The sequence below is a fragment of the Nasonia vitripennis genome, chromosome 1, assembly GCF_009193385.2.
Source record: "Nasonia vitripennis strain AsymCx chromosome 1, Nvit_psr_1.1, whole genome shotgun sequence".
NCBI classification, from domain to species: Eukaryota; Metazoa; Arthropoda; class Insecta; order Hymenoptera; family Pteromalidae; genus Nasonia; species Nasonia vitripennis.
In genome coordinates, this window is record NC_045757.1 from 28,272,168 (window position 1) to 28,288,605 (window position 16,438).

Below are 16,438 nucleotides of genomic sequence, written 5' to 3' on the forward strand. Positions count from 1 at the left end.
TATTGAAAATTATAAAATCAAACAATAATGTTAAAATAAAACGAGTGGAAAATTATCAAATCATCTTTATTTAGAAATGTAACTGTCAATAATAGTTAAAATTCCATTTGTGCATTGTAATAAATTCCTCTCTGGAATATACATAAGACTTTGACGTACACTAATTAAATAATCATCATATTGTTGATTATCACTGGTTGTGGAAATCAAACCTTGAATCCCTTCCATGGCTTTCTCAGCAACTTGCATACTTTTTTTTCCAACATGTTTAATTTGTCTGCATTTTTAATATAATTTATATCTTTTGGTGGGATAATCTTCTTAGAGAACTGCTGCTCTTCTACTTTCTTAATACGTTCCTGCTTCTGATTTTCTGTTTGAAACTGTACAGTACTTGTTGAATTCATTGTTGAAGTTGAAGCTTCCTTGATGTTTTTTGTCGTGTTCATAACATCATCAAGTGTCAAAGTTTCTTCATCCTCTTCATGGAATACATCATTCACTGTCTTAACTGGTCTTTCATTTGTTACTACTGGTCTTTTGTTTGGTGCTACTGGTGGACTACTTTTTAAATGAGGAATGAGGTAGTGTAACTCCTTAGATAAGAAGTGTCCTAATTGTGAATGAATTTTTTTAGCAAAGTATTTCCTAATGTTTTCCCAACGTGTCTTTATACTTTTCCCTGTAACAAGAAAATAATATAAGATTTATATTTGTAACTTTATAGGTTATAAACAAATTAATGAGCACTTTATATATTTCATTGTTATACGCTTTTTAAATTATCAGAACATTTAAGTAAATCTAAATTAAAATAATTTCTTACAATCAAATTGTTTATTAAACTCAGAATTAATTTCTGCAGCAATAGCCTTGAAAGCGTTTTCTCTAGCTTTTGGAATATAGTAAAATCTGTCCTTTTTATCATATAAACATCTTTTACGTTCAACCAAAATACTTATTTTTCTACTAATTAACTCATCTGTATTATTCTCAGCCATTTTATTTACTACTGGTTTACAAAACAATGCTGATATAAATAAGTTATTGATACTATGTATGTATGAGTGAAAATATAGGTTATGGAGCTTTTATAATACTAGAGTTTGAACAGCGCGCGTTTCGCGCCATAATCTCGACATAATAAAATTAGGGAGACAGTGTTAACTGTTCAGATTATAAGTCTGCACAGTTGTATTCTTAAGTTATTATCATTGCATATTTGCATATTTTTTCAGAAAAATGACAGACAATGACGATTATGATAATATCAACTCATGTGAGTATGAAGATACTGAAGAAAACTCAGAAGATACTGAGTTTATAATTTCTCTTGATGAGATAATCATAGAAATGATAAGGGAAAATAAATTTTTCTACGATAAATCTACAGAATCATACCATTCCCAATTCAGAGATGAAAGGCAAAAATGTCTTACTACTATTTCAGAAACAATTTACAAAATTTATATTGTCAATATGAATGGTAAAGTTTACCAGAAATAATGAAGTTATTATTAATAATTGATTTTAAAACTAAATAATATATATATATATATATATATATATATATATATATATATTTTAGAGCAAGAAATTGAGAAACGATGGCAATACTTGGTCAGAAAATTTAAAGATGAATTGAAAAAAGCCAAAACTCCTTATGCTTCTGGATCAGCAAATACAAAACAAGTTTCTTGGGAATTGTACGATGGAATGTTATGGTTACAGCCATACTTAGAGCATGAACCTCAATTTAGCAGTGATAATTTTAAGGATGTGCCGCTTGTGACTCCAAACACAAATTCATCAAATAGTACAAAATTTGGAAAAAAAAGGAATGCAACTGACATTGATGCAGTTGAGAAATTGCTCGACCAAAATGCAAAAATAGCGAAATCTATAGATGATTTGACGTCAAAAGAACCTGTTAGTAGCCTCAATCAGAAGTCTATTGACAATTTTATGAAATTAATTAAAATTGGATTTGATAAAGTACCTGCAGAATTGAAATATAAATGTACTAGGGAAATATTATCTTACATTGCTGAATTTCAAGAAAAGATTAACACTTAATAAATTATTTACATGTATTATTGAAAAGCTTGAAAATAAAGGTTTTATATAATAGCATAATCATATTATGAGTTTAAAATAAATGGTGGTGTTGTATATACTGACACACATATTCAGTAAGATTTTTATGACATACCGTGGCTGGGGTGAGTCCGAGGATTGGGAAGAGTCTCCGGTTGAGTTGTTGTGGGAGTTTGTTGAAGCTGCAAAGTTGTGAGCTTCGTCGTGAACTGCTGAAGCGATGTGCTGTGCTGTCTACAGAAAAGAAGGGTGTAACTTGGCAATTCTAAAATTTTGATGATAAATGTTATATACCTGGATTTTCTGAGCAAAAATTTGAAACTTGTTATGAATATCCTACTTTCTAATGGTTTCAGCATTGTTGAAGTGAACAATCATGTAATATTGCTATCGCTACGGCATCTTCGCTCAGTCCAGGAGAGGATGAAATAATATTCTCTATGACTTCAGGCCTTTGAGTCATATGCTGCAAAAATAATCAACGGTGATTATGTTGGTCCATTAATGAGTAGCATATGTTTCTATTTCAAGTAAACTTACCCGCATCGCTAGCTGAAGCAATGGTACACCAATGAACGATTGAAATACTTAGATTAACATTTTTCTATTAATGGAAAAATTAGCTGCAGAATTGTTATAAATTCTAACCTGAAATTAAACGAACATTATTATTTGTATTTATTGTAATGACTAAACTTATATGAATTTATGAAGCAAAAATTTGAAATATTTTAGTTTTGAAATTCAAAATGACAAAATGCGGTAGTTAAGTTAATTATGGCTGCCTTTCCGGTATATAGTATAATTATTTCTGTATAGAGTATATTTAAACACACGACGTTATTATTACGTCGAAACAAAAGAGCATCAAAATTCTTGCATTCAAGCATCTTGGAAAATCGGCAGCGAAAATTCTCTTTCAAAATTAGAATTGTTCCTCCTTAAAATGTACAACCATTTAGTTATGAAAAGTATTCTTTCTTCGCGACCTTTCACTGAAGAGAGACTCAATGAAAAAATGAGTTTTCATTTGAGATATATTATGAGAAACATCGATAGTCGCCGCTTCATTCCAGTTGCTTTTCGAAATGTCGAGATAGACATGGGTAACAAATATTCTGAAAAATACTGTCTCTGGTTTTCAAAAAATAATCAAGGAGTCTTCAGAATTTATGATAAAAAAGTAAATTATAGAAGCATTCTGAAAAAGCTCATAGCAGAGAAATCAATAATAGGAGGTGAAGAATGTGCTATACTGGGAACGATTGAAGATAACAACCAGATCACAAACTATGCATCTCTAAATAAATGGTGTTTATTACAAACACATCTTTATCGCAGTTTATGGTCGCCAAAACTGAATGTCATAAACATTCCTTACAGAGCTTTTATGGTTTCTGTCAGAAAATTAAGAGCACCTGTTCCCCATGTTATTACGGATACAGAAATTATGGCAGAGTGGCATTCTGCTTGCATCTCAAGCAGAGACGTTTGGAAAAAGATTAGCGAGTTACTATAAAAAAACTTCAATTATATTTTTATGTAGCTTTATGTTCTTTCTCATTTTACTGAGTTTTGTATGTTTAATTTTCAACGATATATGCATTAAATAAATAAAAAATAAAATTACACTTTGTCATTTATTACTACACTATATGTAAAAGTATATATTCAGATTGCTCGAGCTGACATGCATAAGTGCATATTGAAGATTTGCATAACAGTGAAACGTACCTGATGATTGCTGCTCGAAGCTTCATACTGGATGTTGATCTATCTCCTGTGGGTACACTATTTCCAACAATAAGAACAGCATATAAGTTGAACCTACTTTGTCGATGAGAATAGTCGAAAACATATCTCTTCTTTCCATGGCAGTCTAGTAAGTAAAATAGTCACACTAGAGCCTGTAAAAATTCATTTTTTAATTTAAGTCAATTGAATAAGTTTTAAATGAATTGTTAGTTAACTAAAAAATGATTTGCCTTGTACAGTATTTTATTCTAGTTTATTATGTTGAAACAGTATTGATTCTCTTGATTAGTACATACATTCTATCAAATCAAGTGAAACTTTTTTGAAATATTGTATAATGAAGTTAAAGTAATATAAAAGTACATCATTAACATTATGTTGATATTAAATTACATAAAGACAGCAGACGCAAGCATAAACGTTAATGTAGATGTTACAGATATACGCTTCAGAATTTGGCATAATAATGACCATGGCATTCTAGTACTTTGCTGCTTGGAATCTCCACCTAAAATAAAAAGAAATCAATTATTATCAATCTACTTATTGTTTAATAACAAAATTTATATTCTCTTCAATACCTGTGTATCGAGTTTGCTTATCATGGCATTGATCCCAAACTTGGCTTTATCCAGGCACTTGATGAAGAAATCTCTGATCTCCGCCATGAGATTCGTAAAGCAGAATCTCCCATTCTTTCTAATACTTCCCAGTGGGCCTTGCCAACCTCCAGTGGTATGTAATCCCCTGCAGCCTTTCTTGCGGAAACAGCGATCTTGGTAACTCACAGACCCTTCCTCCACACTGGCACTCTTCAACACAGTGTGATGAACTCTCTGATGCAGTCTCTTCTGACCATTGCTGTGCATAATGGCTTTACAAGGATACTCACAGCCCAGCTGAAAGAAAGATATATCAGGGCACAGCCTCCTGACATCCTTATCGATCTGCAGCAGTACCTTGTTGTCCTTGAAGAACGTCTGCCACTTACTGTTTTGATCGAGATTCAACGAATGATCATCAGTGGTCACATCCACTCTACCAGTCTCCAGGTTCGACTCTCCAGGAATGACAATAAGATCATCAATGAAGGACTTGTAGAGCTCTCTCTCTCTTCTTGGCCAGAGTCTCATCCCATTTGTCCCTGGTATAGGTTATGTCGTTGACCTCTTCAATACCTGTATCGAGTTTTGTCTTTCTTTTATCCAGGGTATCCAGCGGTATCCAGCGGTATCCAGGGTATCCATATTCCTTGCTCCAGTTCGTTTTGTCGACATCGTTCGTCGTCGTTTCCGTTTTTCTGTTTTGCTGTTGAGCAACTATATGTTTTTAGAAATTTTCTTTTTAACTACGCCAAAGTCATTTCGGAGCTGAACAGAAAAACACAGAAAAACGGAAACGATGACGAACGATGTCAACAAAACGAATCGGAGCTAGCAACACGAATACAAACATTACATAGATGCGCTTTTCACGTTCACAGATCGAATTCTCCAATGACCACAGAATCATGTAGATGAAAACTCGATGACAAAGTCGGACGCGGTACGGCTACAGGGTAAGGGGTAGGGAAGTACAATCATGTGGAATCTCCCTTACGCAACTAGTGCGAGGGGAACACGATTTACGCACGCGTGGTAGTTCGCGCCCGAGCGTGCGTAAATCGTGTTCCTCTCGCACGAGTTGCGTATGCTATTTTTCATAACAAGTGTCGCGGAGCTCGACATTATACTAAATTAGTATATTATACAAATTAAATTTATTTCATAATGTGAAATAGGCCACGCTCCTGTGAAAGCTTATTCATACAAAAAGTTCGTTAAATCACACATTGTCGCTATATACGAGTGTAATTATACTAAACTAAAATATTTTTGCAAATTTAAAAAGGACTTATTTTTAATAGAAAATTATTACATCTTTTATCAAAAAATATTAAACTAAAACACAAATATAGTGTATCGTACATTGTAGTTAATTATGATGATTATGTACAATAATTGTAACATTAGAATTATTAAAATGAAAAGAAATATTTTTCTCGATGCTTTCAATAGTAAATGATTGTTCGCTTTTTTCATCACTGTTTTGTCTACGTTTTTTCAACGGTGAACCATATGTAGCTTGCTGTGTTTCGGTTAATCGATAAAATTCATCCTCAGCGTGTGGTTCATTATCATCATCTCGACCTTCTGAATCAAATCTGGTTCTTTTTAACGAAACTTTTTGCGAGGTATCCCCACGCACGCTTCAAATGTTCCCGCGCACGCTGTGAGAGAGCGTGCCTAAGTCGATGACTTTAGCGCCAAAACAAATGACTCTAAGGTCGAGCTCCGCGCACGCTGTTATGAAAAGGTATTTTTTAGTTTTTGAAAACTGAAAATTTTATTATTACAAAGCTTCCTCTAGGAGGAAGCAAAAAACGGACACTACACATAAACTAGCCGATAATTTATGCTTTTCCGAATTTAGAATCCAAAAATACACGTACATACTCACACACACAGATACACATATACACACACGCAGATATGTGTATACATGATTTCTTTTTCAAAACACGTGAAAAACACTCAGAAACTATATGAAGTGATACTGTGTTTGTGATTATTTCTGAAAATTGTATATTAAATTTTAATAACTATTAAGTAACTGCGTAATTTCAGCACGAACACAACCAGGAAAAGGATGTGTGGATTTTGTATGAGGATTTGTATGATTTTGATCTAAACAACCTGTATTATTTATGCAATAATTTAATCGCTTTTTATACAAGTTATTACATTATATTTAAAATATCGTTGAGAGTATGCGACGCGATGTTGGTAAATGCATGATGTTTGACTGCACCTATATTGACGTCTCGGGCACCAACATCGGATGGCATTTCTCTCCTTTAACGAAAAAAATAAATCATTCATTTATATATCATATTAAATACATTATATCAGAGGCTCTGAAAGTCTCTGTCGATTGAACATCTCGTTTACTCACTTTCACGATTAAAAATTACATTGGAAATAAATTAATTATTTAAACATAATGGTAATGGAGTTCTGTTAATTAGTATTATAGTAACAATTAATAAATATATATATATATATATATATATATATATATATATATATATATATATATATATAATATTACATAGGTTCAATATACATACATAAAATACGTTGCAAGGCTTATTAACATGACGTTTTTCGCTTAATAAAATTCGTACAGCCTATATACGTAACAAACTTTGCTCCACGAGCGAACGATTTCTTTATCACATTTAATTCGTCGTTCATGAATGCAGAAAAATATTTACTCGCAAGAGCGCATTCACTCTGTCTGAGAGGCTTATAGGATTTAGTGTGGGAAAACGGATGGGGGTCTCGGGGTAGGTCCAACTTCTTTTTTCATTTATAATCTAAATACTTAAAGTCTCTAAGAAAAAAAACATGTTGGGGAACGGAACAATTGGGCAATTCTGCTTTAATTACATTAATCATCTCGGGGACATCTTGGCGTTGTCATTGATCTTACGAGAGAATTCTCGTCGTTATCGATCTACACTTAAAGAAGCACAGCTCGACACAGGTTTTGTGCTGACTAGACTTTGCACTCGCCTGATACACCATAGCTCGCATCGTTACAGCCACGCCTGCGGTACCCCTAAAAAATACTTTTAAATATAAATAAAGGACCCATCCGGTATAAGTAATGCATGCTTCCGTCTGTTTTCCTCTGCAATATCTCTTCATAATAATTCTTTATACAAGGAACACGCAAGGAATTTCCATAAAGGTCGAGTCTTGCAACTCGAGCCGTAGTCTTTTAGTATTATTATTACGGTTTGTCATTTCTTCGAAAGTCTCGCGACAAAGCCGAACCCACTGTACGGTGTTGAGCCACAAGCGGGTCGTCGAGCACGTGAAATGGAAAATGAAGTAATAATAATAATTTGAAGGAAAGTACGCAAACTTCGTCCGCGATACTTGTGGAAATGCGCTTATTATTTATTCAAAGAGCTTTTTGGCGTAGTGCCAGATTCGGAAGAAGTACTCGTCCTTTCGTAGCAGTCGGGCCCTGGCGTAAGAATGAATATCCGCGTCCATGTTGTGATCGCGAAGCCAGGAGCTCGTGTTCTCGGTACTGAAGCTCAAGGTCGTTTCTCCTCGGTCTGGTGCCTCTGCCACTGGTTCTATTACTGCTAGCTCTGTAAGGCATATTATATAATGATTCGTAAAAGGTCTTATTTGTGTAATAATATATTAATTGCACTTTACAGTCAATATTTTTAGCAAGAGAATGAAATCACAAGTATATCAGTTTAGTAAGACATTCATTGAATTTACCTGAAGCTGGTAAAATCTTGAATGGCTCTTCAGATTCAAGTGGTTCGCTAAAGCCAACCTCGTTCTTTGCGTAGATCCTGAAAAGATATTCATGATTTTCCTGCAAATCTTTGATGGTCAGTTTTTGGATGCCGGCATTGACCCGCCCGACTTCCATCCACATCGTCTTTTTGATGTCCCTGATTGCAATCTTATAGGCCTCAAGAAGAGCGCCGCCATCGAATTCTGGCCTTCCCCACCCAATCGATATCGTGTTGCCAGCAATTTGTCTGATTTCCAATGGCGCTGTTGGCGGCGACGGTACCACTGGAAAACGAATAAATTATTTTTTAATTGATGAATTAAGATAAAATCTTCTCACATGAAACTGCAATAAATAATAACAAAGGTACTGCATTACTAACCGGCATGTGATTTGAGTAGTACAGGTTCTGATGTCGCTGGTAAGCTCAAGCCTAGACTATTCTCGGCAAAAACTCTAAACAGAAATTCGCTTTCCTTCAAATTCTCGATAACATGAGAAAGCACTGTGCCGTCTAACGTAACGACTTTAGTCCATCTTGAGCCTTTACCAGCCAATGGTCTCTTTTCGATTATGTAACCTAAACAGATTTTTCAAGTCAGTGATATTTTACGTGAACCATACTTGCTGTCGAATTTTCAAAATAACTGACCTGTAATTTCAGTTCCCCCATTGCTTATTGGCGGTGACCAATTTAGCGTCACACTTCTGCTCGTAATATTGGTGACATGCACGTTGGTCGGTGGTGATGGTGGTGCTGAATTGAAATAAAAAATTATGTTAGTATATTCATTAAAAGTGGAAAATGTGTAATTAGCTTGCGATTTATAGTTTTAGATAGCTATGCTCAACTTACTTTTGCAACTTATGACTTTCGTACCAGGAAAAGTCCCAAGTAAAGCATATATAGTCTCTTCGGAAACTTTCGTTATTTCTAAGCATTATTGAAGCAGATTAATAAGCAATTAATAGCAAAAATATAGTTGTTCCAAGAATGGCAACAAACAAGTTTTAAATATTCAGTTGTTAGTAGTGATCAAAAGAATGAAACATGTGACGTTAGGTAAAGAACATATTTTTTATACTTACTTAGCCTTTTACCCGCTACTATAGGCTCTTCTGACACATATGGTGGCCCTGTGCCTATTTTGTTTTTAGCCGTTATCCTGAAGTCATAGGATACGTCAGTTTTCAAGTCTGCCACTGCTATGTATGTTATTTCTTCTTTGGTTGTTCCAAGCTGTAACAAGACCAAGTATTGTTGTTGTAACGTACGTTAAATTACTCTTTACACATAATAATACATCACAATAACATAAATCTCAAAATGAATACCTTTTTCCAAGTTTTTTGTGAAGTTTCTTTAATTTCAACGATGTACTCAGTTATTGGTGACCCTCCATCGCTTTCTGGTGGTTGCCACTTGATGGTAAATGAAGTTTTAGTCATTCCCGAAACTTCTAATGGTCCTCTTGGTGCTCCTGGTTTATCCTCTGACAACTTGGCTGATTCAGTAATTTTAATGATCTTCGAATTGGGGGATGGCTCACTGGGTCCAACTTCATTTACGGCCTTCGTTCGGAATGTATATTCTTTATTGGTAGTTAATTTGGCCATATTATGAATAGTCTCTGTTATTTTTTCCGATACTTTGGTCCATCTAAAAAATAATATATAAGTTAAATAATATTATTATACTATAATTAAAAAATCAAATAATCGTCGTTGTTCTCAAAATATGCATGTCATTTGACTTACGTTGTCTTTTCTTTTTCTCGATATTCTAAAAAGTATTCTGTTATTTCACAGTTTCCATCAAATGCTGGTTTATTCCAGTTAAGCGTAATGCTGTTATTCGTAATGTTAGTTGGTTCTGGGGCACTAGGAGCACTTGGAACCTCTATAAAATAAATTATGTTTTTCAGAACGACATCAATTCAATAATATACATTTGGTTGACTTAAGTAATTTATATTACGCATTATAATGAGTTTAATATTGATTGTGGTATCTCCATGAACGTTAGTGAGTTTTAATGTGTAATCTCCAACATCATCTTTTTGAACTTTCTTTATGGTTAATGTTGCCGACTCTTCGTCGATGGTGGGTATCAGTTTTTTCGATTTCTGTATTACACAACCATTAACAGTCCATTCGTCTGCTGGTTTTGGCGCCGCGGTAAAGTTTACGCTCATTTCTACGTCGTCACCAGTTTTTACCTTGTATACCTTCGGTGAATCCATACTAATAGTGGGTGGTGCTTCAACAACTAGAGATATTTTAAATATTAATTAACCGTATAATCAGAAGGCTTTATAACGCTCATATTAACAATGTTTTCGTAACCATACCTTCAACTTTAAGTTTAGAATATGATTTTACGTTGGTGGCAATTACGCTGTATTCCAATGCATCTTCTACGGTGCATTTTTTAACTACCAGTTTCTTTTTTGGTCCATCATCCGTAATTATATACTTGGGTGAGTTATGAATTTCTTGTCCTTTTCTAAAATGTTCATGAACAAAAACAATTATTATTGCAAAAGTTTCTTCAACGTATAATTTTCAATGCAAACATTTTCTTTTGACAATTTACCTTAGCCACTTGACTGGAATGTTTGGTTTTGATAGTTCTATTTCGAATGCAGCATCTTCATTTAGAGGTACTAATGTAACTTCAGGCAGTCGTTTTATAAATTCAACTCCTGGTTCTTCAACCGTTAACTTGGCTGCTGAAGTCTGTTCGCCAACTTGACAAGAATAAACACCTGTATCTTCTATTTTTGAATTATAGATTTTCAATTTTTGACGCTTGCCATCTATAGAAAGTTGAATATGCTCTGAAAATTGAAGTTCTTGATCGTTCTTAAACCATCGTACCAAAGCATCACCTTTAGTGAGCTCAATTTCAAATGTTGCCTTTTCTCCTTCTGCTATAGTAACATCTTGCATTTTTGTTATGATCTCAGGTGGTAATTCTGAACAATATGAAACAATGTATTATTTTAACAAAAGAATACTTGTTACTTACATTGAAACTAATATGAATATACACATGTACATATAAATTAAGAGTATGTTTTATAAATAAAGTAGATAAATGTAACTCGCGCTTCGTGCGCTCAATTTTGTTGAGTTTAGAAGTTCAAAATCATAACTTTATTCTGCCCGGCTGTTTGTTTCTCAACCAATCAAATCGCTTTATTAACTGCTTCAAAATACCCGGTGATCACTTTTTTTAAGAGAGATTAATTAAGTAATAATGATGCAATGATTTTGAAGGACTTGCATGAATTCGTTTAGTATGTATAAATTTAAGGGTCGCAATGACGTCAAACTAGCGAGTAAAAGTATTTTACACTTTTAAAATGGCTTCTAAACTTCTGTTTAGCTTATTTTAGTGTAATCTATAGTACAAATTGACATTAATGGATTTGAACTGATTAATCAGTTAAAATTATGGTAGAAAGCAGTTGATTTCTGCAGGCATCTACCTCAAGGACCAAAAGTCTTTGAGCCCTTAAGCACTTAAACTAGACTGAGTGTGGCGTTTGCAAAACGAGTTAAGGGCCAGTAGCAAGCACGATCTGTAGGAAAGTGCATCTTGTGCAGATAATCTCTACAAAAACGTGAGATCAAAAAACCCATACGTTATTCTTTGTAACACATGTACTGTGTTTAAGATTTTCGAGATTATTTATAGTAGTGAACAAAAATCAGTTATTATCCACTTATGTTTACAGTAATCAGTTTCGAGAATTCGGCTCGTGCTTGGTTGCCTACGACTCGTATTGCAAGCCTTATACGCAGACTAACGTCTCATTCTAGATACGAAATATACTATTATTAATTATTTTAGACGACTTTCGCTAAATCGCTATCTTATTTTAATTTATGATATGTTAATATCATTATTAAAAAGTACTTACCAACAATAGTTACTTCAGCTGTACACTCTTGATCTACTAGAGCACAAGTATATTCACCTTCATCTTGAATTGAGGTAGATCTTATTAAAAGTTTCCTCAAAGTTCCATCTTTAATAAACTCCACTTTTTCAGTGGTTGGAGTTAATGGTACGCCATCTTTGAACCACGATACATCGGCTATTTGAGATGTTATTTCTACTTCTAAAATTGCTTCTTCGCGCTCCGTGACTTCGAAGTCTTGTAATTTTTTGACGAATTCAGGCTTTGAAGCTAAAAACAAAGGTTTTAATTTTATAGGAGGAAACATATAGTAAAGTTGAGAATAAAGATAACCTTTATGCATAAATATACTCTACCTTTGACTGTCACATCACAGAATGTTTTTTGATTTTTAACTGTGCACTTGTAGGTACCCTCATCAGTTTGACTGATGCGTTTAATAACAAGTTTATGAATTTTTCCTTCTTGAATTACTTCCCGATGATCCATACCACTGATTTCTTTGTCGTTATGCCACCATGTTGTTGAAACGGTATGTGAAGTCTCACAAGTTAATTCCAAACATTTATATTCATCAATGGTTTTTCTTCTTTCCAGTTTCTTTGTGAACATAACCTTGTCTACATCTACGGTAATTTTTGCACCGTGAGATGTTTTACCTACTGGATTTACAGCTAGACATTTATAGTCTCCTGCATCAACTTCCGAGTTAGCATTTCTTATTTCTAGTGAAATATTTTCACCATCATAACTTTCAGTTATATTCGGAGATTTATCTAAAGGTTTGTTATTTCTGTAATTATAAAGAAATTGGGTTAGTTAAACATTTCAATTAAATTTTGAATAAACCAACTGCTTGGTCTATTCAAAACTTTAAATATTAAAATTCATGTCTACCTTAGCCATGTAACTTCCGGCACTGGATTGCCTGTGACCTTAGCTATGAGTTTAAATGTTCCTTTTTCGGGGACGGTTAGTTCTTGAAATCTTTCCGTAAACAACGGTGGTTCTGGAGCTCCACTAGGTATTTCTATGAAAAATAAGTTAATTTGATTATCTTTCTGAGTTCAATTAATGTGCAGGTACAAAGTAACACACATGCAAAATAGTTGAAGTAATCATTGAACATCATAAAAGATGTGAATAAATATACGTTGGCTTAAATAATAATGTTTGTTAAAAAAGGAAATTTCTTCTTTGTAATATAATGAACAACTTTCTTCTTTGTATGATTTTAACTATTTTATAGGTTGATTATTTTTTTCAAAGATTCAATTATTATTTTTTTTTTATTTAGCTAGTTCTGTAAGCATGAATGCATACATTTGTTTTTATTTAACTGGAATTGATATTATTTTTACAGATATATTGTAATAACTAATATTGAAAAAATATTTTTTGAATCATAGTTGCATATCAACTGCTTAACCAATACCCTTAATTGGATGTAGCGCCGAGTAATCTTCTTTAGCTAATTCTACTGCAAGAGCTAACGCAGCATCTAAAGTAGCAGCAGCTGTAATACACGTTGAAGCGCAAACATTTAAGTTAATAATAAGCATATTATTTGCATCAAAAAAGCAAGCAATATTGATTTAATTATAAAAACGATGAAAAGGTTATAATACATTTTTTTTCAAATTATTAAACTATACAATCGTTAATTTACCTTCAACTGTAAGGGTGGCTTTGGTTTCTGCGGTACCAAGTTCGTTTTTAGCTATTACTGAATACTCTCCAGAATCAGCGATTCGGGGTTGAATTAAAGTTAATGTATTAATATTTCCATCTTTTTTGGGCATTGATCCACGGAGTGTTTGACCCTCTTTAAACCATGTTATTTTTGGTGATGGGTTTCCTACTATTTGGGTTGAGAGTACTACAGTTTCTCCTTCTCTGACAGCAAAAGGTTTTAATGGCTCCAAAATTTCTGGAGGCTCTTGATTACCGGTTTGGACCTAAATTATTGAAATAATATCAATGCAATGATATAACATTTATAAAAATCCAATCAAACTTTAACTGATTCTTCCGTTGCTATTTATTTACCTTTAGCGGCATTTCTATAATAGCTTCTCCTTCTCTATTTTTAGCTATTATAGTGTATTTTCCTTCTTGTTGTTTCAATACTTTCGTTATTTTAATTACACTGCAATACATGTGCATATCACTTTCTGTTGCAACAATAACATTATCTTTGGATGTTATTTTTTTGTTTTCATAAACCCAAGTAATTTCTGGTTCCGGAACTGCAACCAGCCTACATTCAATAATCACATCCTCTCCTTCTTTAACACATTTTGCTTTCGGTTGTTTGGAGAATGTAGGTGGAATTCCTTCTAATATATCTGCTAATGATGATTCCCTAATAACGTAAGAGATTTTAGAATAGAATTGAAATATATTTTGTTGACTACTTATTATTTAATTATTATATTTTACTTGATGATGAATTAACTTTGTACCTTGATAAGCTTTTTCTTGAAAGTAAAGTTATATCTGAGCCGTGTTCAGATCCAGGTATTTCTACAGTTAACTCAGTAGTACTCGACGCAAATCCAGCAGTATTTTTCGCTACACAGGTGAATGTGCCGGCGTCTTCAGGAAATACTTCTTTAATGATGAGCGTTGCTACATTGTCCTCGTCATAGAACATTTGGAAATCTGGTGAAGGCTTAATTATTGCTGTTTGTCTAAACCAAGTTATTTGGGGTCGAGGAATGCCTTCTACTTGGCATTCGAACTGTACAGTATACCCATCAGGTGTATGTATCGGTTGAAGTTTTTCTATAAAACGAGGAGCGCTAGTCTTATCCCCAGGAGCCGGTTCTAAACATAAATGCAACCAAAGTAAATACAACATTCTTTTTCATTATTAATATTGCTATTTAATATGTAAATACTAGACATACTTTCAAATACTGGTAGCTTGTCAATTTTTTCGTGGAGTTTTCGCTGTAAGTAAATTGTATACTGTGCTTCGTCAAGAAGATATTGAGCTGGTACCCATCCTTTTTCCTGAGTTATGTTTTTTCTCACGAACCACCAGTCAGAATTAGTATGCTCTAAAGTCATTAACAACATTTATAAGAATTAATAAATACTAAATAAATTACTTTGGCATAATACGTACCTATAATGTAAACTCTTTCCCCTTCTACTAAATTGATTGCTTCATCCGTTTCTGCTACGTAGGAGCAGATAGAAAACATTGCATCTCCATTTCGTACAGCATATTCAACTGTTAGGTAACATTATTGTAGAAAACGTTATAGATAATTAATTCTTCTAATTTTAAACTAATTTAAATGATACTTTATAATTACGAAGTTCATAATATTTTAACAAAATTTGGTTACGAAAGTTTTTTACAAAATCAATACATGCGTACTTCTAGGATAGTATAAAATCAATAAAGATCATTTTTTCAATGTTTGAATGAATCATAATTTTCTAATGATATTCTACACAAACTTTATAGATTTGATCTAAGGTCTAAGAGCAATTAATTTTTTACGTTCAGTATTTATGATATAAAAATTACTATAATAATAAATTCACTGTAGTAGGTTAGATATTCATATGTCTTTTTTTACATTAGTTTATAATGATTTACCCGTCTAAAGTTTCTTTTTCTAACATAGCTATAGGCAAAAGTTTAAAACGATTTCAATACTCTTTGTCAATTCTTACTTATAATAAAAAAAGAATAACTGTACTGATATTTCATTATAATTTTTGTAACATTTAATTGAAATTATACTTTTATAAATAGCTTTTCAATTGCATTAAATATAATAAAAGAATTTATTTCTTAACCAACATCTCACTCGCGCATTTTTACGCGAAATAGTGGCAAGAGGACGGATTTATTTTAGCTGCAACAATGAACTGTATTTTTTTAAACAAACCATTTACATTCAGTTATCTCATTACTTATTGAAATGTAGTTGCAGTGTAAGTGTAATCTAGTTACAAGATAAGCTTCGACATCATTACTATTTATGTTTAGTAAATATGTAGACATGAATTTATAAACCTATTATTTTCTAAAATAATTAAGAAAAAATCAGGAAATGGATAATGGAAATAATATATACCTTCTTCATCAATGTCTTCTTCTTTTGTTATACTCAACGTGGCTTCCTCTGAAATTAAATCGAAAAAATTATTATTTTATCGCAATAATATATTTAATAACCACTTAACCGATATGCTTTTTACTGCAGCTAATAGGTAAAATAAAATGCAAAGCGAAGGAGTCATGGATAGGAATAAATGGTAACGAT

At 33.0% G+C, this 16,438-nt stretch overlaps 3 protein-coding genes across 11 annotated transcripts in view; all 3 read right to left on the reverse strand.

Annotated features, from left to right (window-relative positions):
* Positions 1-49: 49 nt before the first annotated feature.
* LOC116415761 lies at positions 50-4,003 on the reverse strand. 3 transcript variants are annotated; one of them, XM_031920922.1, is made up of 5 exons: positions 3,832-4,003; positions 2,638-2,645; positions 2,392-2,563; positions 2,213-2,331; positions 50-682 (listed from the first exon to the last, which is right to left on the reverse strand). In XM_031920922.1, exons 3-5 carry the CDS (start codon positions 2,454-2,456, stop codon positions 207-209), a joined length of 660 nt encoding a protein of 219 aa, XP_031776782.1. In that variant the 5' UTR covers positions 2,457-2,563; positions 2,638-2,645; positions 3,832-4,003; the 3' UTR covers positions 50-206. The 3 variants fall into 3 exon arrangements, with proteins under 3 accessions (XP_031776782.1, XP_031776781.1, XP_031776783.1); XM_031920921.1 differs by having other exon boundaries at positions 2,638-2,649; XM_031920923.1 differs by having other exon boundaries at positions 2,213-2,362; positions 2,438-2,563; positions 2,638-2,745.
* A 74-nt stretch (positions 4,004-4,077) lies between these two features.
* On the reverse strand, positions 4,078-5,455 carry LOC116415762 (TBC1 domain family member 13-like). Of its 3 annotated transcripts, XM_032598921.1 has the most exons (4): positions 4,812-5,454; positions 4,434-4,751; positions 4,246-4,360; positions 4,087-4,151 (listed from the first exon to the last, which is right to left on the reverse strand). In XM_032598921.1, the coding sequence occupies exons 1-3, from the start codon at positions 4,983-4,985 to the stop codon at positions 4,301-4,303; spliced, it is 552 nt and encodes a 183-aa protein (XP_032454812.1). In that variant the 5' UTR covers positions 4,986-5,454; the 3' UTR covers positions 4,087-4,151; positions 4,246-4,300. The 3 variants fall into 3 exon arrangements, with proteins under 3 accessions (XP_031776784.1, XP_032454812.1, XP_032454804.1); XM_032598913.1 differs by having other exon boundaries at positions 4,434-5,455; XM_031920924.2 differs by having other exon boundaries at positions 4,078-4,360; positions 4,434-5,455.
* Positions 5,456-6,590: 1,135 nt separating this feature from the next.
* The window catches only part of LOC100118006 (titin), a 100,685-nt gene continuing 90,837 nt past the window's right edge, over positions 6,591-16,438 (reverse strand). For all 5 annotated transcript variants that reach the window (XM_031933610.2, XM_031933609.2, XM_031933615.2 and 2 more), the window contains 20 exons: positions 16,250-16,297; positions 15,283-15,390; positions 15,062-15,214; positions 14,615-14,978; positions 14,199-14,514; positions 13,819-14,107; positions 13,047-13,179; positions 12,506-12,942; positions 12,150-12,419; positions 10,817-11,198; positions 10,572-10,726; positions 10,199-10,489; positions 9,979-10,120; positions 9,556-9,880; positions 9,310-9,460; positions 8,873-8,977; positions 8,603-8,800; positions 8,199-8,504; positions 7,022-8,059; positions 6,591-6,746 (listed from right to left, as the gene is read on the reverse strand). In XM_031933610.2, coding sequence (XP_031789470.1) covers positions 7,860-8,059; positions 8,199-8,504; positions 8,603-8,800; positions 8,873-8,977; positions 9,310-9,460; positions 9,556-9,880; positions 9,979-10,120; positions 10,199-10,489; positions 10,572-10,726; positions 10,817-11,198; positions 12,150-12,419; positions 12,506-12,942; positions 13,047-13,179; positions 13,819-14,107; positions 14,199-14,514; positions 14,615-14,978; positions 15,062-15,214; positions 15,283-15,390; positions 16,250-16,297 — 4,373 coding nt within the window. In that variant the 3' untranslated portion in view covers positions 6,591-6,746; positions 7,022-7,859. The remainder of the gene's footprint in view (positions 6,747-7,021; positions 8,060-8,198; positions 8,505-8,602; positions 8,801-8,872; positions 8,978-9,309; positions 9,461-9,555; positions 9,881-9,978; positions 10,121-10,198; positions 10,490-10,571; positions 10,727-10,816; positions 11,199-12,149; positions 12,420-12,505; positions 12,943-13,046; positions 13,180-13,818; positions 14,108-14,198; positions 14,515-14,614; positions 14,979-15,061; positions 15,215-15,282; positions 15,391-16,249; positions 16,298-16,438) is intronic.

What these genes read in the sequence shown, in the direction of transcription:
- LOC116415761 (XM_031920922.1), bottom strand. Translation starts at nt 2,456, where the DNA reads ATGCTGAAACCATTAGAAAGTAGGATATTCATAACAAGTTTCAAATTT. An exon ending in TTTTTGCTCAGAAAATCCAG is followed by an intron (nt 2,332 to 2,391) that starts GTATATAACATT and finishes TCTTTTCTGTAG; the next exon opens with ACAGCACAGCACATCGCTTC. An exon ending in TCGGACTCACCCCAGCCACG is followed by an intron (nt 683 to 2,212) that starts GTATGTCATAAA and finishes TTCTTGTTACAG; the next exon opens with GGAAAAGTATAAAGACACGT.
- LOC116415762 (XM_031920924.2), bottom strand. Translation starts at nt 4,985, where the DNA reads ATGAGACTCTGGCCAAGAAGAGAGAGAGAGCTCTACAAGTCCTTCATT. An exon ending in TAAGCAAACTCGATACACAG is followed by an intron (nt 4,361 to 4,433) that starts GTATTGAAGAGA and finishes TTTTTATTTTAG; the next exon opens with GTGGAGATTCCAAGCAGCAA.